Here is a 27984-nt window from a genome sequence, read left to right on the forward strand (position 1 = left end):
TGCACATTTCATCTTAAAAGCCTTATAGAAAACTAAAGACAATTATGAGTTGGGATTATGTAGCCACAAAACCCAATATATATCCTGCTCATTGCCACACAAATTTGCTGTCATATTCTAGTTATATATAAAATCTGCATAATTTTTATGTATTTCCTGGTTGCAAAATCATCCTAAAGTTAAAATCATCCTAAAGTTAAAATCATCCCCGTTTTTTTTATTCCACAGTTTCTTTTCAAGGTTGTTATGGATCTAAGAAAACACATTGTTGCTAATTCTTTTAAGGTTTGAAAATAACAATCTTTTCAAGAAATGCTACAAGATATACCATACCACATGGTACATGTGAAATGGAAGATTTAAATAATAGCCAACAATTTGTTTATCATTTACACAATTAATTCCTGAAAATTTAACAGCATTTATTTTCCTAAAGTTAATGCCAGTTGTTAAGAGGCTTTGGAGATTATGGTGATGGAGAAATCTATTAGCTAAAAAACATGGACAAACACTGACAAATTCACCATGAAAGACATTAACTAAATTCTTCAAGTAAAAAAAAGAAATGCTGCCTGTGTAGCACAGCGGGTAGAGTAGCTGTCTAGCATGTGTGAAGCTATGTTGAAACTCCAGCACTGAACAAATAAACAAATAAAAAGAAAACAAAAACAAAAATGGAGCATTGTATTTATTTAGCAATAAAAGAAAGTACATTAGCTGAGTTGCTTATTCATTTTGTACATATATAGTAAGTGAAGATAAATTTATATTGTTTATATTTATAAAGCTAACCACAATCGGCAATCAGAATAAATTTGTTGTTCTATCCTTGTTTCATGTTATCACTTCATGAAATGTTGTGAAATGGACAAAAACAGGTTGTAAGATAAAGCACCTCTCTTCCCTTAGATCATTCCCCAAAATTCAATCATGGAAGATTGTTGTAAATTAAAGTCTACTTGGTATAAGAGTTGTAGTGAATGTAAAAAGAGCAGATGAGATCCCAGAGCCATTATAGATAAAATTGTTGACATGATCTACATGATTGCCTGCTAAGGAAATAAAAAGAAGTTTTAAAGACATACCCAGAGTGTCACTGTGGCTCCTGATAACATATACCATGGGGTTCGAGCGTACAGTGGCATATGAGGCTCTACTTCCTGTAATATTGAAGACAAAACAGAAAAAAAATCAAAATCTGTCTGCATATTTGGGACTGTAAGCACCAAAAATAGTAGGGCACAGTTAAAGAAGAAACCTCCCACGAAGAGTTCCCTATACATCACAGGGAGAGTTGCATTCTGGCAATGGCCCCTTCCCTTAAGTAAAAACCTTAGGCCTCCTAAATGATTCTCCACATGGTAAAAGACAAAATGGGTGCAATGATTGTTTCCTGATTGGCAGGTGTAGTGCTATTTATATCCTGACAGAGAGAAGAAAGTCAAATCTTGACCAATCTTGCTAAAGTGAGTTTGAAATTGTATTGAAATAAGTAGTGTGGCTCTCTAATTGTTCTACATGATACTAAATTAGATGTGCCCTTTGTATTTATGAGACAAACTCAATTCTTCCACATAAGTCAGCAGATCACATTCCATTTCCATTATCTTTATAGTTATTAATGGAAGATGTTAATTATATAATTACAATTCTATAATTATATTAATTATATCAGCTAATGTTCTGAGACTCATCAAAAGATATTTAGATTTTACTAATGAACGCTACTACACAGTTAAAAATGGTGGTCAGGAAAGAGGTAAATCAAGTAATTCTATAAAATAGAAGATTTCACATTTTAAGGGATCTGTGAATGTGTATGTGTGTGTTTACTGAGTTCATGTGTATGCAACCATGTTTATATTCACACCTGTGTGTATTGCAAACACAGAGGCCAAAGTGGTGCTTAAACACCAAAGAGCATCTCAAACCTATCATCGCCAAGAGAGGCGAATGGTTGACAGTGAAACTCAACTAATTCTGAAGGTAAACAGTGAATGCATCTTCCCTTCTCCCCACCTCCAAAGTTTTTGGCAAAACCACTAGGATTGCTTCTGCTTTATGAACACCATGTCATTATTCCACCAATTCTATTCCATAATTTCAAACTAATACCCGAATTAGTGATGTACTTTTTTTTTTTTTTGTCAGTCATTGGGCCTGCATTCTGGGCCTGGGCGCTGTCCCTCAGCTCTTCAGCTCAAGGCTAGAGCTCTACCACTTGAGCCATAGCATCACTTCTGGCTTTTTCTGCTTATGTGGTGCTGAGGAATCGAATCTGGACCTCATACATGCATGGCAAGCACTCTACCACTGAGCCACCTTCCCAGCCCTAGTGATATAGTTTCTAAGGTGCTTTTTCTACATTATTCGTTTGCTGAAATTTTTGTAATAATATGTAAAATCTAATAAATGATCAGTGTATGCTTAAACTGAGAATTTTGAGTCATATAGTACAATAGTGTCCAAGAAGGGGAGGATATTTTTCTAGAAAGATTGTGTTCGAAATTGGCACTGGTGGCTCACACCTGTAATCCTAGCTACTCAGAAGGCTGAAACCTGAGGATCACAGTTCAAAGCCAGCCTAGGCAGGAAAGTCTGTGAGACTCTTATCTCCAATTAACCACCAGAAAACAGGAAGTGGCACTGTGGCTCAAAGTGGTAAAACTCTATCCTTGAGCCAAAGATCTCAGGGACAACACCCAGGCCCTGAGTTCAAGCCCATGACTGACAACAAGAAAAGACTGTGTTTGGTTTTTAATAGCAGCAGATAAAACAAAAGAGATATTATGGATTACTAGGTGGTTATTGAATATGTAACCAAAATGCTGTATATTGAGGGAAAATATCTTTTATGCTTAACAGAATAAAATGAGGTACAAGAAATTAAATGACTCAGTCATGAACAGATAGCCAGTTTGCTATGCAAGGATGCTAAAATTTATACTCCTTTCTAGTCCTACCCCTATAGGCATTGAGGTAAAGACTTTCTCATTATGATTAAATAATAACCCTATTGGAAGAATAAGGTTTTTATTAGACCTGGTGCCTAATAAAACATTCATTTGTAAGTCCACTCTATAAATACAACCACTTTAATTTTTATATATTAACTTAGTACTTTTTCGTGTCTAAAATAGACAAAGCCGAGAACATAGCTTTCCCATTTCCTTTTATCTCACCTAGTATTAGAACCTCCTACTTCATGTTATGATGCTTTGGATTTGCTTTAAAATGATCTAGTGTCAGCAAGGTAAAGGATTATGAATAAAAATTAATTGTGAATAAGAAATAGTGTTGGTTAATTGATCTATCCACAAATTCCTCATAGTTTTCTATTTGTATTTAAACATTGTCACATATTTAAACATTGTCACATATTTAAACATTGTATGGATATAAGTACACATATTAGAAACAAGCAAATTTTAGAATTTACATGTTGGAGGCAGCCTACAGCAGTGTTGACTGAGCTGCCTATCTCAGTCTCTCAGTGTACCTTGGTCACGGGGTTTATTTTCCTGTGTTTGCACATGGCTTCAAATTCAGGTCTCAGCTGTAGCTGCTGTTGTTCCTCTTCGAAGTCCACCAGATCCCATTCATATTCTAGTCTGGCCTGTCGCTGTTTCCAAAACTCCAAAAATAATGTGACTGCAGAAGAACAAGTACACAAAAGAAATTATCATCAAGAGATGGAGAAATAAACATACTAAGAAAATGATTTTTCTCACACTTTTGTCATTTTTGTTGAAAGCTGGATCAGTTTTTAGAGTTAGCTATTCTGAAACTGGTTGATGATGGAATTACCAGTTTTTGTTAGCATTCATTTCTTTACGTCTGTATAGAGTTGACACATAATTAGTAGAGATAATAAAGTTTCAAAAGTTTGTAAAATTAAGTAGTAATTTAGTATTTGTTGCTTTGTTAGCATTAAATGGACAAAATTCAAAATTCAAAAGTAACACTTGGTTACTATGAGTATATAATAGACTAGATATTTATACATATTGATAAAACTTTTAGTGCAACTAAACAGTTGTACTTCTCCTGTCTTAATGATTGTAATTCTGAAACAGAACTAAAAATGGCTATCATACATGAAGTGTGAGAGAAATTAATGATGGTAAAAATAGCAAAAAAAACGGGAGCCAGGAGTAGTGGCACACTACTGTAATCTCAGCACTTAAGAGGCCGAGGACAGACTTGGCTGCATAATGAGTTTAGGGCTAGCCTTAAACTACATAAGTAAATCATATAAAAAAACTATCAAAAAGATAAAGAAAGATAAGAGATAATATAATAAAACCAAATGTATCCCTGTGATTTCTCTAGATTTCTTGTGCTTACATGAGTCTGTAAGAATAACAATTCAGGTCTGTTCTAGAACAGATTTGGGCCTTATAGATCGAGCCTATATAAGAGTTCATCTTTTAAATACATAAAAAATAATTCAGAAAGTGTAGGGGTGGCTGAAGTGATAGGGTGCCAACCTTGAGTGCAAAAGCCAAGCAAGAGCTCAAGGCTTCGAGTTTAATGAGTCCCCAGTACCACTATATACACACAAAAAGACACAATAATACTCTCTGCACAATTACTGTATGCTAATGAAACGCAAGAAAAATCAAATCCATATACAGATTATTCACATATTCAACATATAATTGAACACATCCCTTATGCCTACAGCCCTTTCAACCAAAGAACCCAGGGCCACGACTCTATCAATATACTGGTGATGACAAACAACACTCTCATCACCTTTGATATGTAAGAAATGCCATCTGTAAATGTTGTATGACCAAGACATCCAATGTGTAGTGTGGAGGAAGCTCTTTCTTCTGGGACTGTGTACTCACCCCAAATGCCCATGAATATTGCGAAAAACACTGTTGACTCATTATCAAATAAATGGGATAACTGTAAAGGGAAGAACAACATCACAAAGATCATTTGGTATAAAAAAAACAACAAAAAAGGCAAGAAATTTCAAGTTATAATACTGCCATGCATTCATTAGGCCTACCTTCGAAGCTGAACAGGTGGTATTCAGTCTCCAATAATCACACATTTTATCACAGAGTGGACACATGATTATCTGCCCTCCAATGTTAGGATCACAGATTTCAGTGCTACCCAGAAAACATGAAATCATGTTAAAAGTGATGGTGTAAAGAAAACAAGCTATTTCTAATAGAACAACTGCATATGACAAAGTGTCAATAAAGCAGCATTTTCTGGATCAACTCATACATACGGAATAAACTCCTTAGGGCTCATTATTACAAACAGAGTTTTCTATAGCACTGGATGAGGGATAGTTGCTATCTGAGTTACCCACCACTTACTTTCATAAGGAAACATTTTTAGACAAATGCCTTGGCATTCATGAGTTTCAGATAGCATAAGATGAAGCTATATCTCATTTTTTAGCAACTCACTTGTTACTTACCTGCTTTGGTTAGCTTCCATTGAAAATAAGCCATAAACAAAACAAGCTAATCCAACTAGAGCTGCAATGAATAGCATTTCTGTGTAAAATCCAAGAAAGACAAAGTAGATACCAATTTTTTCTCCAAAATAATTCCTGTGGAAAAGAATGAAAAATAGAGGCTGAAGGAATGTTATAGCGCAGGGAGCCTGGTTTTGTATTCAGACAGGCATGTTTTCTCATTTGGGCATCATTGCTTTCTAGCCATATAATTTTGGTAAAGTTACTCAACTCTCTAAATGCTACTTTCCACATATAAAACATAGGACCACGCTTATTGCATACTGTAAATATATAGGTGTAGGGATGATTAGAACGAGTACATAAAATAAGGAAGTCACTCGAATGGAACTAATTTTAACATTTTCTAAATTTTAAGTGTTTTACAACACTTTTTAGTGCAATTGCTAGCCATTGATTCAACAAATCAAAATTGTGGTCATAATCTGAATTTTCTAAATACCTCAATAAAAAAAAAAGGTATTCTGACAACTCCATAAATTTCCATCTTTCCTCAAGTTTGGATATCTGAGGGACACTTGAAGAATTGCAGACTAAAAGTAACTACTTAATAGCAATTCCGTAAAATATACAACTCAGTTCTTACTTCACAGAGAATTAAGAAATATCCAGAATCCTTAGTACAAACATTCAAGTTTCACAAACAAGTGTATCTTTTTTCCTTTCAACCAAATCTTCCTTTTAGGAATGTGAAAACACTCTTTCTTTGCCTCAGAAAACCAGATTTTGTTCTAGTTGGCTTAACTCAATCAGTTAAGTTATTGAGACCCCCTTCTCTTATTATTAATGCTCCTCCTAATTTTCCAATTTGGTGAGCTTTTTCATCATGCCCTAGATAGAGAGATGTAATCCATTTGGGGTTCTAACCAAATATTCTGTAATTTTATGAAAACACTTAATATTAAATTGTAATCTACAATCTAAATCTCTTTTCAAACATCTCAAGTCATTCTGTTTCCCTTTATTGTCTATCTTCAGTCACATATTACATCCATTAAACTCAATCATAAGAATAGTTTTCTAATCTGTACTATCTACTTGTAATCAGTACCTTGAATAAGATCTTCAACTACTTATTACTAGACAATTTTAACAGTGTCTTTACTGCTCTTTCAGTCTTGTCTGAATTTCTTTATCATCCCTCTACATGTCTGCCTTTACAAAACACGAAATCTCTTGAGAAGGCTATAATTCATAAAAAATCCTTTTCTATCATTTTACAAAAATTTCTCTCATAGTTTAACAAAAGTGTACTTTGCTATATTATGAATTATCAAATACATCAAAAGAAAGTACTATTAATATGTCCAATTAATGGGGAAGGCTCATACTTGTTAAATACTTAACCAAATCTGTACAGATTTCTTGAGGCAGAATTTGGATTTGAATTTTGCCTGCCTAATTTCTAGACCTTAACCATGATGCTTTACATATTATTCATGACAAAGTTTGGCAGGTACATTCTTCTTTGATATAGAATTCCTCACAAATCATACAGGTATGAAACACAGAAGCCATAAATATAATGAGTGAAACTAGTAATCAAAATAATAGATATTCTCTCATTGTGATAAAAATCACAGCATCAAGTTTTACCTGATGGGATCCTGGGAAAAGAAACTTACCTAATCAACTCTAAAGGTTGCTCCTTATAAAAAAGGGAAAACCGAGCCCAGTGCTTATGAAGTATATACCTTTCATTGCAACGATTTTCTGATGGATTCCAGTATTGGCCCTATACATATCCAAGAAAGTAATAAAGGATAAGGCAAAAGACAAGTGTTCAGTAAATGAAGGCTATGTTCTTTTTTTTTAAGGCTATTTTCTTAAAGGTTAGTGGACAAGCTAATTCTTCCTTTCACTTCTAGATTTGTATCTTCTATTCATTGATAGTTCATGATTTACTAAAATCAATAATGTATCATTAGACTGGTTTATTCACTACATTTGCTTATCCATAAATGCAAGATAACTTTGGGATTTTTGCTGTACTTAATTAAGCCATACTTTTCACCCAGGAGGCTCTTTTTTTCCCTCTATTTAAAAACTCATATATGTAGATTCACATCACTACTTAACTGGCTAGGACTTTAGAAAAAAACCAAAGCATTCATTTTTTTTTTTTTTTTTTTTTGGGTCTGGTCGTGGGGCCTGAACTCTGGGCCTGGGCGCTGTCCCTCAGCTCTTCAGCTCAAGGCTAGCATTCTACCACTTGAGCCACAGCGCCACTTCCGGCTTTTTTTTTCTTATGTGGTGCTGAGGAATCGAACCCAGGGCCTCGAGCATGCAAGGCAAGTGCTCTACCACTGAGCCACCTTCCCAGCCCCCAAAGCATTCATTTTTTACATGGAAAAATTAAACCCCAAGCTAAATAAAGTGACTGATGCAAATCACATTACTATAGGAAGAAAGCCCTGATCTGTCCCTCACTGACCCTGAGCTCAAGCCCAGGACCAGCACAACAAACAAATAAATAAATGCAGTGGACACTTAGATGGACCCATTAAAGTATAGCCCTCTTATAAGTATGTGTGTATGTATGTATGTATTTGGTGCTAGTCCTGGGGCTTGAACTCAGGCCTGGGAGCTGGCTCTAAGCTCCTTTTTGTCAAAAACCAGCACTCTACCACTTGATCACAGTTCTACTTCCAGGTTTTTTGGTAGTTAATTGGAGAAAAGAGTCTCTAGGACTTTCCTGCCCACCTTCCTTCAAACTGTCATCCTCAGATCTCAGTTTCCTGAGAAGCTAGGATTACAGATGTGAGCCATCAATGCCTAGCTTTGCATAGCCTTTTGAAATTAAGGAAAAACTCACAATAACTTAATGGCCCACTGATTTCTACCACTTGTTTCAACCATCATATGTGTTTGTTCTATATTGCTGAAGACTGATTTTTCTCATGAAGAAAACATCTTTTGTAAATGTGGAAGAAAAAAGAAAAAGACTCAAAGGACAGATGATCTTAAAGTAGTTTATATATTTCTTGCCATGTGAATTTTTTTTTATTCCTGGCAGCTGGTAAAATTCATTCACTGACTGTCCAAATGAGTGGGTTTACCTCAGAAGCTAGGCAAAAGTCTTTGTTGCCAAGTTATTTTTGAGACTGATTCAAAAGAGTGCAGCACTTTAATAAAACATCATTTCTCTGAAGAACATACAAAGCTCAATATTCATGATGCCAGCCTCAAAGAAAATTTCTCCTGAGATAGGCGTGGTATTGCATGTCTGAAATTCCAGCATTTATGAAGCAGAGGCAGGAGAATTGAGTTTCAGGCCATCTTGAGCTATGTGCTCAGACCCTGTCTCAAAAATGACATAGCTCTGAGTGCAGTGGTACACATACTTTATCTTTAGGAAATTCTTTCACAGTCTTTGAGCTGGAATTCATGAGTGTGCATCAATAGTGGTCTAGCAGAATGTTTTCCATATAACTGAAAGCAGGTACATATCTGAAGAATGACATATGTAATGTCAATCCTTTACATCTTCAAATCTTAATGAACAATATGTATGTGGTCAAATATGTTATATTCAGGTATGAAAATGGAACAATGGAGCTTGTTGAAAATGGTTTTGGCAGGAGGGTAGGGAATAAAGGAGGACAGAAGGGTGAATTTGATCAAAGTATATATCAAAATAAAATCCCTTTGTATGACTAATTGATAATAATAAAAATACTGTTTAAAAAATCTTAATGAGAAGAGACTTAATGGATCACATAGAAATCTTCAAATACTATGATATACATCTTTTAAAATGTGACTGCTAGTTTCAAAATACACCCTTCGGAAATACACTTTAAAGAAAACTCAGATACAAATAAAGCAATTTTTGAAAAGAAATTTCCATTTGCAACCTCAGTGCCTAAAACATTAGCTCTGTTTTATAGGCTGCTGGAACTCTGAACTCAGAATCAGAAAGTCTGGGAATTTTCTTCTCATGAAAATGTAAGAAAAAGGAGAACAAGTGGACAGTTCTTTTCTTCAACAAGGAAATCTCTGCAAGTAAGAGAGGTAATGAGCTTCACATTTCCAAGTCAACGCTGTACTTACATCGTGTAGTGGATACGCAGATGAGTATGTGTGCGAAGTTAGTAGTCTTTCAATCCCAAACTTTTTCTTTCCATCTTCTATGCCAAAAGGACACCGTGAGAGAATATAGTACACCTACAAGATAATACAAAGAGATACCAGAAAGTTTCAGACTTAGGGTTTTTACAGTTTTCGTTTACCAATTCAAAGTTAATAATAACCATTATTGCTTGACTATACACATAGGCCAAATATAGAAGGAAACTTTTTTTTGAGGAAGCATATGGAGTATGAATTAGTACGGGAATTTGTAGGTTTCTTAGCCTCTGGTCCTTTGGTGGGGAAGAGAGTGATTGGGCCAATTTTCTCTTCTGTCAAACTCCTCTACAAGTGTCATGTGCCAAAATTCCTACTACAATTAAAGTTTAAAGTTGAAATCTAATAGTACTATTAAGAGTTAACTTGGAGAAAATATGAAATACAATTAATACTTAGCCAAGTTGTTTGCATTATTTCTAAAATTAATTAGTCTGACAAACTTTTACCTGCCCATACTCTTGGGTTGAGTTTACTATTCAAGATTGTCCTTGTCTCTCAAACCTCTTTTCAGTCACCATTATCTTTGTGTACATTTTCTTTCTCTTACATGTGATTTGGCCTTTAGTGTCCTCTGCTCTTATGTTCCTATCAACTGTATCTCATCTCTTTTGTTTTCTAAAACTTTTCAGAATATTTACTTTTTTGACTGTTGATTTTAGTACTGGTTTAGATATCTTTATCCCTCTTTTAGATTTTATCATTCAAAGATTTACAGAAAAGGTCAGATAAGGTGATGTTAGGGAAATGAACCCTAAGATATATATTCAAATGTTTTTTTTTCTTTCATGCGATTGTTTATAACACATTTATAAGATAATTTCTTTGTTGCTTTGTATGTCCCTCCCCCACAGTATAACCCCTGCTTTCACTGTATTTGATGTTGGTATAATTTGTGGAGGGGAAGGGGAAAAACAAATCGTTTAAATAGGGATACAGGTGGACCCATTGCAACAATGAGATGTACAAGTTGTTATGCCGAAAACAAACTTTACAACCTTGGTGTGGTGGGGGGGGAAAGACTGGGTTGGGGGGGAGAGAATGGGAAGGAATGGGAAGGGGAAACAAAAGAGGAGGCTACAATGCTTGATAAGAAACGTACTCATTATCTTGCCCATGTAATTGTAACCCCTCTGTACAGTGTTTTCACAATAAAAAAAAAAAAAAGAAGCCAAAAAGAAAAAAAAGAAATTAATGATAGCTTCTTTGATTCATCATCATTAAACCTGATCATTTGTTTTAAAGGAAGTGTAATATTCTCTTTGGTAAGAAGAAAACACAATTTATACACGGCAGGTTAATTTTTATGAATGTTGTATATAAGAACTATTTTATACACTTTGGATTATTCCAGTGGGAAGCCTCCATTGAGTCCATTGAGTGTGTGGGGTACACACACACACACACACACACACACACACACACACACACACACACACACACACACACACACACACACACACACACACACACACACACACGTGAAAGTGTCATAATGAAACAAACTCCCCTTGTACAATTAATGTATGCAAGCCACAGTGCTAATGAAAAATAGAAAATAGTCAGCAACTCAACAACATTATTTTAAGGTGTTATCAAAGTTGAAAAAAAATACTATATATTGAAATGTATTACAAAACTATAGAAAAATCTGTTAATGATTTTTTCCCATAAAAATTATTACTGGGAAGGGCAGTCTTAAAGTAGAAAGTATTCTAACCAGATTTGCAAACATTTGAATTGTCAGGCAAAACAAAAAGGGATTTTTTTTTTTTTTTGCCAGTTCTGGGGCTTGAACTCAGGGCCTGGGCACTGTCCCTGAGCTTCTTTTGCTCAAGGCTAGCATTCTATCACTTGAGCCACAGTATGACTTCCAGCTTTTTCTGTTTGTGTGGTATTGAAAAATTGAACCCAGGGCTTCATGCATGCTAAGCAAGTACTCTACCACTAAGCCACATTCTCAGCCCCCAAAAGGTAATTTTTAATAGAGACAAAGTAATCAAGAGTCAGAAAAATCTCTGAAGCACATGTTCTACTTGTTTCTATTGGCTAGAACTCAGGATGGGCCAAGAATCAGAGTCCAGTGGAAAGGAGAGAAACTTAAAAGTTGATCAAGTCAGCTAAGAAGTATTTTGTTTGAAGAATCAACTGCTATAAAGGACTGAAAACAACATTTGTTAAACAAAAATTGGGAATTTTGGAGTCTGTTGGCCTTTGTTAATGACAAAAGGGAGAAAGTTTAAAGTTAAGTACAAACTTGAGAGAAAGGAACTTTCTCTAGTATTAAAGGAGACATTGCTCCACCTCTTCTCCTTTGGAGAATGAATGCAAATTTTAAAAGCTAAGTAAGTTCTTACATTACAAATTAGGAATGCTTTTCTTAAAGTTTTGATACAATTTCTTTTAAATGTAAACAATGAATGTTCTTATCTTTAAGTTTCTAGTTGAGTTTAGTTTAGGGCAATGACTTGAAGTTGGAACTATATTTGACAAAACAGATGGGGAAAATCACCATCTTCCATTTACCATGTTAAGAAATTACATATTCGCTATGATAAACAATGCTTCAATGAACATGGTTGTGCTGGTGGCTGTAGTGGTTCATTGGATAAATGCCTTGGAATGGGATTGCTGGGTTATAGAAAAGTTCTATGTTTAGTCTTTTAAGGAACCTCCATACTGCTTTCAAGGGTGGTTAAACAAGTTTATATGCCCACCAAGAGTATAATAGAGTTCCCTTTAGGCCATACCCCTGCCAACATTTGTGATTGTTAGTTTTCCTGATAATGACCATTCTAACTGGACTGAGGTGGAATGTCAGTGTTGTTTTGATTTGTATTCATTTCTTGGCCAGAGATGTTGAACACTTCTTCATGTGTCTATTAGCCATTCTTTTCTTCCTCTGAGAAGTCTCTCTGTAAGTCTTTAGCCAATTTAGTGATTGGGTTGCTGAGTTTTTGAAGGCTTACTTTTGGGGGTCTCTCAGTGGATGAATGGATCAAGAGAATATGGTATAAATAGATATAGGTATAGATACAGAATGGAATTCTATTCTTCCATCAGAAAGAATGATACTGTACCATTCATAAGGAAATGGAAAGAGTTGGAAAATATTATATTAAGTGAAGTAAGCCAGAGCTGTGTGGTTTTCCTAATTTGTGGTTAACTAGAATGTGCCTATAAATCTACAAGTAAACACACTGAATGATTAAAATCAATCAATCAATCAATAAACCAGAGATTTTTCAGAATAATGAGCACTGGTTTTTCCACTGAAAGTTGCCAGCAGCAATAGCACCTACCAAATCATGTCTTTGAAGCTTTGAAGCCAGGCTTTGCCTTCTCTGCTTTGGCTATCAATATCTTAGATTTCTAAATGAGTAGAAAGTTGTTCCATATACCTTTCATATAGCCAATATCATCACTTCTTTCAATTAGATCTTCTGGATAACGTGCTGTAGTTTCACCTTGAACTTTTATGTTATGAAGATGGCTTTTTTATTCAGTAAGCAACCTCTGCTGGCTTAAACTTTTCTTCTACACCTTTCATCCTCTTTCAGTCTTCTCTGAACTGAAGAGAAGGCACTGTTCTGGATTGAGCTGTTGTTTAAAAGAATTTTGAAACTTCTTGTCTTCAAGACCACTAAAGCTATGCAGTCAACCTATTCTGGTTACTCATTTGCTGCTTTGATAGTGTAGCTCTGGCTTATTTCAGAATTTGACATGTCTTTCTCAGTAAGTTAAAGTATTTCTAGCTTTTGATATAAAGTAAGAGAATAGAGAGAGACCATTGATGTCCTAATCTCAATGTTATTTATGGCTAATATAGGGTTTTTAAATGTTCTAATTTATTTTTTTATTTTAAATTTTATTGAAAAGGTAATGAGCAGGGGGTTATAGTGACATAAGTAAGGCAATTAGTACATTTGTTTTTAATCATTATAACCCCATTTTTCTTTCTCTCCCCCTAACCCATCCCTATCCCCCACTCCAAGTTGTAATGTTCATCTCCAACCTATGTTGGAACTCAAGTGAGTATCAATGTTGCTGTGGTTCATTCATTGTCCTGCTGTTTCTGTGATTCCTTTTCCCTTCCACATATTGCATTGTCTGTTATACATGAGGTACAAAAAACTAAAAGAAATGAAGAAAGTAAGAAATAGAGAAAAAAGAACAAACTATATACAGGGTTTAATGAGAACCTCTTGTTTCCATGGGTTGGAGTTCACGTTAATATGCTTCATTATATATTATCCTTTGCACTAAGCACTTGGGTTATTGAGAGTCCTTGGTAAGAATATCATAACATTTCTATTTCCAACAAATGAGGGAGATCATATGGCCTGCTTTTCTTTGAGTCTGGCTTACTTCACGTAATCTAATTTTTTCCAAGTCTTTCTATTTCCTAATGAATGGAACAAGGTTATTCTTTCTGATGGAAGCATAGAATTCCACTCTGTATATGTACCACATTTTCTTGATCCATTAATCTACTGAGAATCATTTGGGTTGGTTCCATATCTTGGCTATGATAAGTAATTCTGTGATGAACATCATCGTACTGGTGGCTTTAGTGTGGCCTTGTTTGTGGTCATTTGGGTAAATTCCCAAAAGTGGGATTGCTGAGTCATAGGGAAGCTCTATGTGTGGTTTTTTGAGGAACCACCACACTGCTTTCCAGAGTGGTTGGAATGTTCTAGTTTAAATATTGTATCAGTTTATCATAGGGCTACTAATGGTACTAATTTCAAAATTATTTTCCAAGGAAAAGCAAAGAGACTGAGGAACTCTTGGCCAGTGGAGAGGTAAAAACAGGCATAGCATTGATCAATCAAGTTAGCTAACTTATATAGGTGCAGTTTGTGGTGCATCGAAACAAATAAAATAGACACATGGAAGATCACGTACCACAGATATGAAACTTATAACAGATATCATCATGAAATTTTGCAGTATTATGAGAATTTTCAAGGTAACACAGATGCATCAAGTAGACACATGCAATTGGAAGAAATGACACCAACAGACAAATTCAGGATACAGATGCAGAAAGTTCAATCACCTATGGCACAATAAAGCAAGGTATGCCTATATTCATGCAATGGAATGTGTTCTACTACAGATGGATGAAACAGGGTTTAGTGTGCTGTAATAACTAGTTTTGGGTCTTTTAGGTAATTTATGTGTTTCTGTATATGTACAGAAACTCCTTAACCATGTGTTCCATTTAAATCTTATACTTACTGCATGACTTTTTTCTTCTGTATAGTTGGATAAAGGCAAACCTTGGTTTATATAAAAAGTTTGGCCTTTTCTCAATACGAAGGTGTACATATCAGACATGTCCCATGTAAGTCAATATGTCTGCTGTATCGTCACATATATATCACATCTATGCATATATAAATATTATGTATATTTGTATATACATATACAAATGGTTCCTGTGAGGTTTGAGATTTTTATACTAACTTGATCTTTCAATACTATTCAACTTTATCTAATTTATTAATTAATCAATTAATTTGGAGTGACAAGAATTGAGCTTAGGGCTTTGTGTTTGCTAAGAAAGAATACTACCACTTAAGCCATGTGTCCATCCTAGCAATTTCTACTTTGTTTTTCAGGTGGATTCCCTTATTTCTTCCTGGTTTGGCCTCAGACCATGTTCCTCCTACTGCAACCTTCAGAATAGATGGGATTACAAGTGTGTACCCCCATGTTATTTAATATTCCATGTCACAGAAATGGTTGTGTTTATTCGGGAACTGGAAAGACAAATGGAATCAGGTTTCTTTCCTCAGGAAAAAAGGAAAATGTTTTGTGATTGTCAGAAACCATCTGGTTAATTTAAGTAGCAGATATAGAGTACATAGAGTTCCCTTCTGGCCAATCTCCCTTCTTCTTAAGTCAGGTCAGTAATGATAACAATTGTATCTAATTCTTGCTGAAGACTTTGTGTTTGCCAAGTACTATTTAAAACCTTTCATATCCTCACTCATTTATTTCTCTGTGTAGTCTACAGAGTGGATATTATTCTAACCTACAAAGAAGCTGTGCACAGAAACCATATTTTTAGGAGAGAGGTTTGTAATAAACAGAAAACTTCAAAATAGTCTGAGGGCTTTCAAATTTTATCCATACAGAAAGAAATTAAACTATTCAAGTTTTACTTATACTGACCAATATTCCTTGACATATGCAGTGAATTTATAAAACTAAAATTTAAGAGGATAAAAGCATTTTACATAGATTATCCAAAACCAAAATTTCCTGACTCAAGGCTGGGAAGGTAGCTCAGTGGTAGAGCGCTTGCCTTGCATGCATGAGGCCCCGGGTTCAATTCCTTAGTACCACATAAGCAGAAAAAGCCAGAAGTGGTGCTGTGGCTCAAGTGATAGAGTGCTGACCTTGAGCTGAAGAACTGAGGGACAGCACCCAGGCCGAGTTCAGGCCCCACGACTGACAAAACAAAAACAAAAACAAAATTTCCTGACTCTTAGTTGAGTGCTCTTTTGGAATTATATGATGGTACATCTTTCATCACCATATCCACACTGCCTATTATTCATCTTGAAACAATAGTTTGAGAAGCAGAGAAGTTAACAGGTCAAGTTGAAGTTGACTAAACAGTCTTCCAGACCACAACCTAATACCATCAAAGACTTATGTTTTACACAGGAACACTGCACAGATGTGGAACTGCATACAAATCAAAAGCACCTATGAGTACATATGCCATACTTGGAAAGATGTGCTGAGGACTTGTCTACCTACAATTCTGTTTCTTGATGATGACGGGAAGAAGCTTGCTTCATCTTCAATAAGGAAGAGCTCTTGCCGATGTCTGGTGAATTGGGCAGTAAAATACTCAGGGTGAGGATGCTTCACAGTGGCTGGAAGCTTCACTGGCCCAAGCATGTAATTCAAGGGAGTGTACTGAGTTCGGGGAATATCATTCTCCTTAATGGGCATTCTGATTCCCAACACTTCAGCATAAGTAACTAGTACCTCCCAAGGAGCGTGGATCTTGACAAAATAAGTTTTTCCATTTTCAGAGTCCTATGTGAGAAAGAGGTAAAAATCAAAGAAAGCTTTCCAATCTGTTGGAAGTAACCGGATTTTATAAAATCCCATAGATGCCACTGCATTTTTATTTTATTGAATTATTAGAACTTCTAGGGAAACAAATTTTTTTAACAGGTAGGTATTAAAGATACCAAGAAAAACAGAGAAAAAACAAAACATCAGGCAATACTGGCAGTGTCATACTCAAGGTGTGACCTTAATTAAACCTTTCAAAATAATTTTTAGAAACTGTAGAAAAATAGTAAATGAAAGGGATTTTTGCAAAAGTAAAAGAACTTGATAGGATCAGAATATACTAGTATATTATTATGCTGCAAGGTAACTATTTAGGGCACAAGACTGGAAGTAGCCTTCAAAAATAGATATGAAACCAAGACCTCCTTTTTTCTTTTTGGTATTCAGAAGAAACAATAATGTGTTCCACTGACCATCTGACATTCTATACACTGATCTACACACTGAGCTGTAGGACCACAGATTGAGTATCTTTGGTGAACATATCTACAGCCAAGAGTTATGCATTGTTCTAATCACAAAATCTATCTAGCTAAGGGCCCAAAGAGGAGAAAACACCACTCAAAAAATAAGATTGTGCGTAAATCATCCATTATATTTACCCGTTTGTCTTCAATTTCCAACTCAAGACCTGATTTTCTGAGATTTCTTTCAAACTCTCTTCTTCTTTCCTATAGGCAAAATAAATACATAGGCTGACTCCACAGAATACCTTGTTTTATTTTCTCAGTGATTGGTAGACTCAATACACTCTTGCTGTGCTTCCAGATGGTTCTCTGCCCCCTCTCCTGGGACTATATAATTGTACTCTCCAATACTCACATCTTAAGATGTGAGGCACAGCACTAATTAAAGTATTATAGCTGATAATGACAATGAAAATACAGGATGTTTATAAATAATTTCTAAAAAAATGCAAGCTCTCTATTAAAGAGATGTTCAATACAGAATAAAATTGAAAACTTCCATAAACACAAAGATAAAACATGTTCTTAGTTTCAAGGCAGAATATTACAAAAACCAACAGCATTTAAAGATATTATAAATTCAGTGTAATTTTCAGCCACAATAGCACCATCATCACATTGTCATCATCCTCATCCTCATCAACAATGGCAAATGTTAGAAAAGTAATATAGGACTGAACTTGCACACTGGTTTATAATTGGTGGTGAACAGAGGGGTTGAAGGGGGCCCTGTTAGGAATAGATTTAAGAAGGAATTAGACAAAAATGTTGAGAAGTAAACAATAGCTGGTAGGGAATCTGTTATCTTTAGAAAATTTTTAAGATTTCATATTTGACTTGTTTTTTTAATAGGAATAGTTAACAGGCTATATATTTTTGGGAGGAAATGGTCCCATAAGAACAAAACAAAACTTACTACTTTCTCTTAAAAAAAAAACAAAACAAAATATAATTTAGATGAGAGAGGAAAAATGGTAAGAGCAATATCCATAAGTAGGTATATATCACAGAATGAATACAACAGGTATGAAACTCGTAGCCTGCTGGCAACTTTAGAAAGGCTGGTCCTATAGTAAAGGACTGTAGTTTTCTGGCGAGTTCTCAATACCTTCAGGACTTAAGGAATAGCATACGTTCCCTAACTGTACAGTGTACTTCATGCTAAAAATTAACTTTCTTTCTGGAAATAAGGGACTTATAATGACCTACAAAGGAAATGAGAAGGTGGCCAACCTACAATTAAAACCTAGGAAATGGGTGGCTAATGAGTCTGTACTACACAGAATATGTCACATGGGTTGTCTTAGTAGAGAAGTTAAATCTGTCCTTACATATCAGAACACAAAGTATCATCTTTCTTTATATCTGCATCTAGTTTTGCTTGGAGTTTATCTCATCACTCTTTTTCTTTGTGCTTTTGCTTGGTTAAAAGCAAAGCCATGAACTTTAATAACACATAGCCATAAACGTGTATCCTGGGAGTCTTTCTAATGAAGCACTAAACTTAAGGGGTGGTCTTGGAGACTCCAATTTGCTCATGAAGTTAGATTTAGAAAGAATGATAGAGTTTTTAAATGGTAACAGAAAGGAAGGCAAATATATATACATGTATGCAAAAATGTTGGTGGGTAGACACCTGATGGTGGAAATTTAAGGAATTCTTATTGTTTAGGTTTAATTCCTTTTTCAAAGAAGGAGAGAAGTATGGCTAGCTTTAGCTTGAAGATAACAAGTAAGTACAAGAAAATGATGAAAAAAAATAAGCTATGTAAAAGTCTTCCAGCATAAAGGTAGACCAGAACACAGTAATAAGGATAAAATAAGTTAAATGAATTTGTGGAATGTTAAATATATCGAAGATCATTATTTCCATATATATGAATACTTACACATACAAATTAATTTATTAATTCACTCTTTAAAATATCAGATATTTATTAAGCATCTATTATATCTCTATCACTATTCTGGACATCTGAGCAGACAGTAGTGAACAAGTGAAAAGATTTTGGCCTCATGGCCTTATTTAAGCATTAGAGACATTAAATACATTATAAAAATGTGAAAAAGAAGTTTAAGTTCAGAAAGTAATGAGTATTCTAATAAAAATAAAATGAAGCCAATAACACAGCACAGGAAAAATATATTTTAGGTCAGATTAATTAGTCACACATTTTCAAAATGAAAACTGCAGAGCAACTGCAGTAGCGATACGCACTAGACACTATATTGAAAATAAACTATACAACTTGGGGGTAGGGTTGGAAGGGAAAAACTGGGAGAAAATGAAGGAAGAGGAGACACTATTCAAAAAGAAATGTACTCATTACCTGACTAACATAACTGTAATCCTTCTGTACATCAAATTTACAATAACAATAAAAATATCCATATTATATTCAGAATCATACTTCTCACTTTAGAGGTCACATTTAATATCAAGAAGAGAGTTTTATAAATGCACTAGTCATTTGAAAGAAGAGGAAAAAACAGTAAGTTTCCAAAATATCTACAGAAAGAAGTCACTTGACACATCCATTCTTAAGACTTCTAACCTTGCAGTCTTCTGAGTCAACTTCAACTTCAAAAAATATGACTTTCCCAGAATAATTTAATGCAAACATCTCTGTGAAACTATAGGAGGTACTTCTTTGTGTTATCTCTATTCATCTCAAGTAAACACTCACCGCTTTTATGTCTAAATCTTTCTTTACATCTTCCACATAGGAAAGGACAAAGTCAATTTGCCTAACCCCATCTCGGAAGAATATAGAATCTTTGCTTTGTTTATCTCTTTGAAACTGCAGGAGACAAAAATGACATTTGGGTTATTGTTTATTCTCAAATGGCAAAAACATGAAGATTATTTAAAATGTAGTCACCACCCAATTTTTATGTCTTGAAATGGCAAATCAAGACAAATCACAGCAGGAAAGTATGCACATTCTGTAAGGTAAAAATCCATGGATGGGATTAGACAGTAAAATTTCAGAAAGAAGTTAAGCATATTAACTACATGCACTCACACATATACAAATACTACAATTATATGAAAATACAAAATGAATAAAATTGTACTTTGTGCCAAAAATGCATGTTTAGAGAGAAACTTGTTATCCTCATTAGCAAGGCAACTGTTTTAAATAATTACACACTTCTTTCAGGTTATAATTAATTACAACCTGATTAATGGCATTTTGCTGCAAGACAATAAATCTATGATTAACACTTACTGATCTTAAAATCGTCACTTTATAATCTAATACTTAAATATTCAAATAAAGTCAATGCCTAGTTCATAGTTAGAAAGCAGATAACTTGCTAGCTGACCTTGCCATAAGTATGTCTTCATGCAGTGTCCCTTATTGACAATCTATCAGATTAAAACAAATCTTGATTAAATTTGTATGAATTACTTCATACAAATTTCTTCATACAAATTTACTTCATACAAATTACTTCAACTTAGAACTTGCACATGCTGTAAAATTTAATAATTACTTCCTTTTCAAAGTATTTAGAATCAATGGAGAGTATCAGACAAATGAGATTTCACATTTGAGTGATTTGGACTTCTTCACTGTTTATATGTAAGATGTAATAATACTGTTGCCTACATGCCGTGCTTAGAATTATGCAAATGTGTGATGTATGCAGTTAGTATCAGTGAGACAGTTTTCCAATTGCTTTAGCTAACTTGTGAGTGGGGAATTCAACACCTGAATTTTCACAATGGACATTTCAATTAGCTTATGAATTTCTTTTATAAGGCGTTTTTCACTCAGAGGCCAGACCAGTGACTCAACATCAGAAATGGATATAGATCAGTCATGAACAAGTAAGATTCCATGTTTGATCTGTGGTCTACGAACATGGTGACTCTATTTATGACTAAGTAGGTAGCTGATATGCCTCAGAAAGAGCCAGGGGTCAATGCACAGGAGAAAATGAGTAGCTCACAGATTCACTTCTAAAATACATTAATTCAAATGTTATGTCTGTGTTCTCTGTACCCGGACTAAAGAACAAATTAACCTAAGGATATTCAAACCACTATCATGTTATGACTTGGTTCATCGAAAAACTAAAAACAAAACAAAATTGTAAAATAATCACCGGCACTTTTGTAAACTATAGTTTAGCATGTTTTATTAAACTCACCAAAAATTTTGGAAGCCACAAATTCTTTTGAAGCAAGAAGTAAAATCAAATGAAACCAAACACAGGTGTGAAAAATAAATCAGATTAGGTATAATCAAAGCACAAAATTAGATGGGAAAATAATAAACATATTACTTTAACTCTGTGGCAGCCATATTTGTATGGTAGATTTAGAAAAATTGGTTAGTATTATTAGCTGTGTTTATATTGCTTGGACAAGCTAATCTAGGGCCACAAAGGTAAGTTCTGGTGACAGCGACACATAAGCAAATAAACATTCAGTATTTTGATAGGTTATTGACAACACAGCTAAAAAGAACAGAGATTTCAATTATTTTCCTTCTTCAACAGCCAAAATGTGTTTCCTTCATGTGAAAGCCAACGAAACTCATATCATTATGTAGAACCCTAACTATGAGCAATTCAGAAATGAAAAATACAGAAAAATCAATGATAGCTTTCTAAATTGCCAAGACGTAAGCATTTTAGGATAATTAATAAAAACTGATCAAAATGGGGGAAGTGTGGCTCACCCCTGTAATCCTAGCTACTCAGAAGGCTCAGATCTGAAGATCATGGTTCAAAGCCAGCTGGGGAAGTTCATGAGATTCTTATAGTAACTATCAGAAAGCTGGAAGTGGCGCTATAGCTCAAAGTGGTAGACCACCCTCAAACCTTCAGCAAAAGGTCTCAGGGACAGCACCCAGACGCCCAGGTTCAAGCCCTATGACTGAACAACAACAACAACAACAAAATGAAAAGCAACAATAAAAAAAGCTGATCAAAGACAACTACAACAAACAAATTAGCTAGTTGTTATATATAATTAAAACACATCATGTTTTTGTTTAGCGCAAACATGACATAACAATCATATCTGCCATGTGTAGGTGTTTGTGTTTACGTTTCTTTTCTTCTCAATGTCTTTATCTATAGTATCTGAGAGGCTTTCCTTTGAGTGATATTCTAGGATTCCTAAATTTCTCATTCTAACAGAGGTCAAAAACCTCAGAAATGATTTAAATTTTATTTGTGCATGTAGTATGTTTTTAGGAAGATAGGTCAGAGATCTCACTAGTTCCAAACAGTAGTGAAAATAACCATTCTTCAATGTCAATTGCTTTTGAAGTAGGAACTAGGAATTAGTGACAGGGTCATCCAATATTAAATGCATTCATTGGAAGAAACAGTATCCACACTATTACTGCAGCCATCAGAGCATCAGTGGCATCATTCAGCACTGTTTTACCATAAGTCGCCGTCTCAGGAACAAATTGAATCGCTTTGCAGGCTGTGAAGCAACCAACAAAGAGTTAGCATATACTCACCAAAGATTAAAATGAAGGCTGCACTAATGAATGGGTGATGAAATAAAATAGACGTATATCAAATGAGACTTCAGTATAATCATTCCTTTCGTATCTATGTTTGTGAGATATTTAAAGCTGTCAGGTAATAGTAGTTAGTAAGAAGGCAAGAAGAAAAAATAGTAAGAAAGCAATAAAAATTTGGTAAAAGGGAAAAGAAAAGCCTTCATTATCTATTTCCCTAAATCTTTCACAAATGACTTTTATTTGTTGAATCAAATTAAGGAAGAAAGAGAGAGATAATGAATACAGTATGGGAATAATAGAAACAAAACAAATATGCTGATAAACAAGCTTTTACATATTAAATTCTTACATTTGCATTTATTACTACAATTACTCGGTTTACACAACAATTATCACAACACTTAATTACTATAATTATACTGAGGTAATTCACAATATGGAATGCTTACAAATAATGTTTTAAAAAATATTCATGGTTCCCCAAAACAATTAATTAAAAGAAAAATTTAATTATTATTTTAATGCTTTAATCATTTATTATTATGGCCATTATTTAAACCCTAAAGAAATAGCTTGATGATATCTAGGATAAGCAATAATATATGAAATAAATAAAATTTATAATATAAAACACAGTAATGAATACACAAGCCTAGTAAAATGTCATAGAAGATGCTCAGGGCTAGTCAGGAAGTTTTACTTCAGCTCTTCAGGAATTCATGGACCAGGCTGAAAATTTCTAAGCAGAGGAGGCTGTGAGAGTAAAAGTTCTTGGTCTGTGAAGTGATAAGTTGTCTGTGTATAGATAAGAAGTAAGAGCTGTGAAGAAAATTAGTCCTTGTATAAAGTATAGAATGGAAGTCTTCGTATAAAGTATGAACTATACTCTGTTAGCCTCAACTGTTTTATTTTCCTGGCATTTTTGTTCATTATATTCTCCAGCTACTTTTTTTCTCTAGTGCTTGCCTTTAAATTTGTTACCAAATTGTAAGAAAAAAGGAGAGCTCTAAACTAAGGGGATATACATTATGAGTTCAATTGGCCTAGATGTGACTTAAGTTAACCCAAAAGGGATTGTAGACCTAATCATAAAATCTAATAGTATAGAACTGAAGAAAATATGAGAAACCTCCCTTACTTTGAGACAAACAAGTACATCTTAGAATATGAAAGCTTAGACTATAAAAGAAAAAGGAAAAATCCACTTTTGAAAGATTTTTAAATTTGCTTTTAGGAAACAATTTTATGTAAATGAAAACAAAGCAATCAATTCCATGCAAATAGTCATGATAAATGATTCTGACAAAGGTCAGAATATATTCTAAAAGAAATTTTTTAAATTTTTTTATTGTAAGAAAATTTTTTTTACAAGTCAAAGAAGATGATTAGAAGTTGGCTGCATGGCTCAGTTGGTAGGATCTGCAAATAGTGACTATTCCATAGAATAAAGCATAGAAAGGAAGAAAAAATAGAATCATTTTATAGAGCAGAGACCAGACCTGACCAAAGCTACTTGAAGCTAATAATCAAGGTTAAAGCCTCAAGAGTGGTAACTCCTGTGGATGGAATGTGCTGTGGATCTGATATAATGACACTAATGCTTCTACTTCCTGCAAAAATGTATTAACATATTCGCCAAGCTTAATCATGAGAAACAGTTTAAAAATGGATGGACATTCCACATAAAACCTGACCAAATATACTCCTCAAAACTGTGGTCATTAAAAAAAAAAAAAAAACAAGCTAGGTGCTCATGGCTCATGCCTATAATCCTAACTAGTTAGAAGGCTGAGACATGAGGATCACATTTTTAAGCCAGTCCAGGCAGGAATGACCATGAGGCACATATCTCCAAAAAGCCAAGTAACATTTACCAACAAAAAGCAAGATATGTAGCTATTGTTCAAGAGTTAAACAATTAACCTTGAGGAAAAGGCTAAAGGACAGCACCCAGACCAAAGCTCAAGCCCCAGTACCAGAGCAGGAAGAAGGAAGAAAGAAGGAAGAAAGAAGGAAGGAAGGAAGGAAAGAAAGAAGGAAGGAAGGAAGGAAGGAAGGAAGGAAGGAAGGAAGGAAGGAAGGAACGAACGAACGAACGAACGAAGGAAGGCAGGCAGGCAGGAAGGAAGGGAGGGAAGAGGGAAGGAAGGAAGGAAGGGAAGAGGGAGGGAAGGAAGGAAGGAAGGAGGGAGGGAGGGAGGGAAGAAAGGAAGGAAGGAAGGAAGGAAGGAAGGAAGGAAGGAAGGAAGGAAGGAAGGAAGGAAGGAAGGAAAGAAGGAAAGAAGGAAGGAAGGAAGGAAGAAAGGCAGGCAGGCAGGCAGGCAGACAGACAGACAAAGAAAAGCAAAGAAAAGGAAAGAAAAGAAAAGAAAATGAATATGAAAAGAACAAGGCAAAGAAAATGGCCATCATATTGGTATTGAAAAGAAAGACAGTAAGAAAGTATTCTCTGAAAGTGCTTTACTACCTCCTTTTAATCTGTGATAGACTTAACTTCAAAATAATTTAGTTTAAACACTGGGTGTGACTTGCATCTCTCCTTTCTTAGGATTTGGGATGGACTTTAGCATTGTTTCCTCATGGTTGATTGTGTTTCTTAGTGAGTGACACCAAAATTGTGTAAGCTTTAGGCTTCTCTGAACTTTGATCTACAGTTTTCAAATCCAGGATCACATAAATGTTTTCCATGATCAAAATTTAAAAACAAGAGAAAAAGAAAACCAAGTAGTGAACTTTTTCATTTTTCTTTCCAGCCTTTCAACCCTAATCCAGAATCCTAAATATAAGAACGTAGGGAAAAATAAATCATAGTCAATATTAAAGTACTATCTTCTCAACTTCCCAAATAGCATATTTACTCATCAATAATTATATGTTTGGGGTCTTTACTGACCTTTCAATTGACATTGCAATTTAATTCTTATCTAACTTGGGAGTCAAGATTATTCTTAGCATATGTTTATAGACAAGAAAAGTGATGGAGAAAGTATACTGAAGAAAGTTTTAGAAATCTTAGTCCCAGTCAAAGATCCACCCTCATAAACATATGGATAATTTTGGCCAGGAGATTTAGATCGTTCATTTTTCTATTTGTAAGAATAGGAAATATTAAGATACCAACCAAATGCTATGATTGATATGTCATTTTAATCAGTACATAAATGTTATTTTTTTTCTTTAGATAAATATGTACTAAACCAGATATAGTATCATAGGCCCATAATTCTAACACTCAGGAGCAGATGCAGGAAGATGAAGAGTTTAAGCTCAACCTCATCTACACAGTGACATCTTGTGTGTTTAAAATTGGGAGGAAGCGGGAGAAAGCTTAAAGAAATATATACAGGGGCTGGGAAGGTGGCTCAGTGGTAGAGCGCTTGCCTTGCATGCATGAGGCCCTGGGTTCGATTCCTCAGCACCACATAAGCAAAAAGAAAAAAGCCGGAAGTGATGCTGTGGCTCAAGTGGTAGAGCGCTAGCCTTGAGCTGAAGAGCTGAGGGACAGCGCCCAGGCCCAGAGTTAGGCCCCACGACCGGACCAAAAAAAAAAAAAAGAAATATATACAGTTGGTTATAGTGAACACGTCTATGAAACTGAAACAATAAACCTTTTTGTTGTGGGATGGAATGGATAGTAGGAGAACAACAAAAGAGGGGGTAACAATGCTCAACAAGAAACATACTTATCACCTTACTCGTGTAACTGTAACTCCTCTGTACAGCATCTTTACAATAAAATAAAATTTAAAAAACTCTTGTATTGCTCATATGTGCAAATAAATAAAATGTGTTAAAATCAAAAGTACACTAATTTTCTCAAGTAATAATTTCTCAAATATCACACATGAGGGTCTGACGAACAACTGATTGGGAAAGATGCTACATCTACTGCAGAGATGCCCCCTGTATGTCAGGCAGGCAAGGAAAGTACTGGTATCTGCTTACCGCTGTTTCTTCACTGATGAGAAAGCTGGTTTCTCTACTGCTCACATCCTGTTAACAGCATCAGAGGAAATGCAATGCTGTTAGTAATAGTGCAAGAGAAGTAAGTGGGCCATTAACTAGCTATAGCAAAGAAAGGAAAAGGAATTCTCTATGCAGGAATACTAAAGGAAAGGCTCAAAGAAAGTCTGAAACTCTTGAACATGTACGCAAAATTGTGTTTATACATGCTCCTATGTGTTGATGCCCATGTGAAGATGTGTATCAGTAAGTGTATATTTGATTATGTCTCTGGGTGTGTGTGGAGAGAGACATAAAGAGTGACTGAGAGAAAAAGACAATGTGGAAGACAGTTTGACTACATAAGAAAAGACCTTGTGGAAATGGCCCCAAACTACTACATTGTAAAAAATAAAAGTAAAAAAAAAAAAAAAAAAGAGGTCTGTTCTTTTACTCATACTGAATTCTGAATAGGAGAAAATTAATTGGCTATGTTATACAATTCATCATTGTTTTAAAATTATAAAAGTGAACTTGGAAATGTATCAGCAAGATTCTTAAGAACATGAAATTATAACTCAAGGGACAAATTCACACATGCATGTAAATACACACAGGCCATTTGTAATTAAAGCATTTCCCTCTGTGTGGTAGGTTTTAACATCTTCATGTAACTCAATCAACCACATATCATGGAACAGTTCTGAGACCACATATTCACTTCTCAGTAGTTACTAGGATCAGGTATAGTGTATTAAGAGGGGCAACAGATACAGAGATGACCCAAAATTCATGTCTATACTAAGAGCTCACTTATGATCTTAGAACACAAAACCTAGCAGATGTTACTGGATGATGTATGAAAACAGCCAATAAAAAGTGAAAATGGAGCCTGGTACTATTTGTTTATGCCTATAATTCTAGCTACTCAGGAAGCTGGGATCTGAGTATTGTGGTTCAAAACCAGCCTGGGCAAGAAAGTCCATAAAACTCTTACCTCAGATTATTCACCCCAAAATGCCTGAAGTGGAGCTGTGGCTCATGTGGTACAGTGCTAGCCTTGAGCACAAAAGCCCAGAGACAACACTCAGGCTCTGAGTTCAAGGCCCAGAACCAGAAAAACAATAACAACAAATAAACAACAAAAAAGAAAACCACATAGTAAATACTCCGAAAGCCAACAGATTGATAACTTTACAATGTCTCACTTTAGATAATTTGTATCTTCTTCCTCTTTATTTCTTTTCTTAAATAAAGACAAATAATATTTATCTTTTCAAAGAACTAACTCTGTTTCATTGAAACACAAAGACATAACTATTTATGTGGCATAGCATGC

General features: G+C 34.8%; 1 protein-coding gene across 2 annotated transcripts in view; it reads right to left on the reverse strand.

The window, feature by feature from the left end:
- The window catches only part of Ano5 (anoctamin 5), a 51347-nt gene that overhangs the window by 14854 nt on the left and 8509 nt on the right, over positions 1-27984 (reverse strand). Inside the window, exons 3-14 of one of the 2 annotated variants that reach the window (XM_070032718.1) lie at positions 26649-26696; positions 22619-22660; positions 19896-20009; positions 17344-17412; positions 16415-16699; positions 9563-9676; positions 7135-7244; positions 5450-5584; positions 5024-5129; positions 4857-4917; positions 3500-3651; positions 1086-1160 (exon numbers count right to left, since the gene is read on the reverse strand). In XM_070032718.1, the coding sequence (XP_069888819.1) occupies positions 1086-1160; positions 3500-3651; positions 4857-4917; positions 5024-5129; positions 5450-5584; positions 7135-7244; positions 9563-9676; positions 16415-16699; positions 17344-17412; positions 19896-20009; positions 22619-22660; positions 26649-26696 (1311 nt within the window). The remainder of the gene's footprint in view (positions 1-1085; positions 1161-3499; positions 3652-4856; positions 4918-5023; positions 5130-5449; positions 5585-7134; positions 7245-9562; positions 9677-16414; positions 16700-17343; positions 17413-19895; positions 20010-22618; positions 22661-26648; positions 26697-27984) is intronic. The other variant, XM_070032719.1, reaches the window with a different exon arrangement.

The sequence above is a fragment of the Dipodomys merriami genome, unplaced genomic scaffold (assembly GCF_024711535.1).
Source record: "Dipodomys merriami isolate MVZ:Mamm:240054 unplaced genomic scaffold, mDipMer1.0.p SCAF_21, whole genome shotgun sequence".
Classification (NCBI taxonomy): Eukaryota; Metazoa; Chordata; class Mammalia; order Rodentia; family Heteromyidae; genus Dipodomys; species Dipodomys merriami.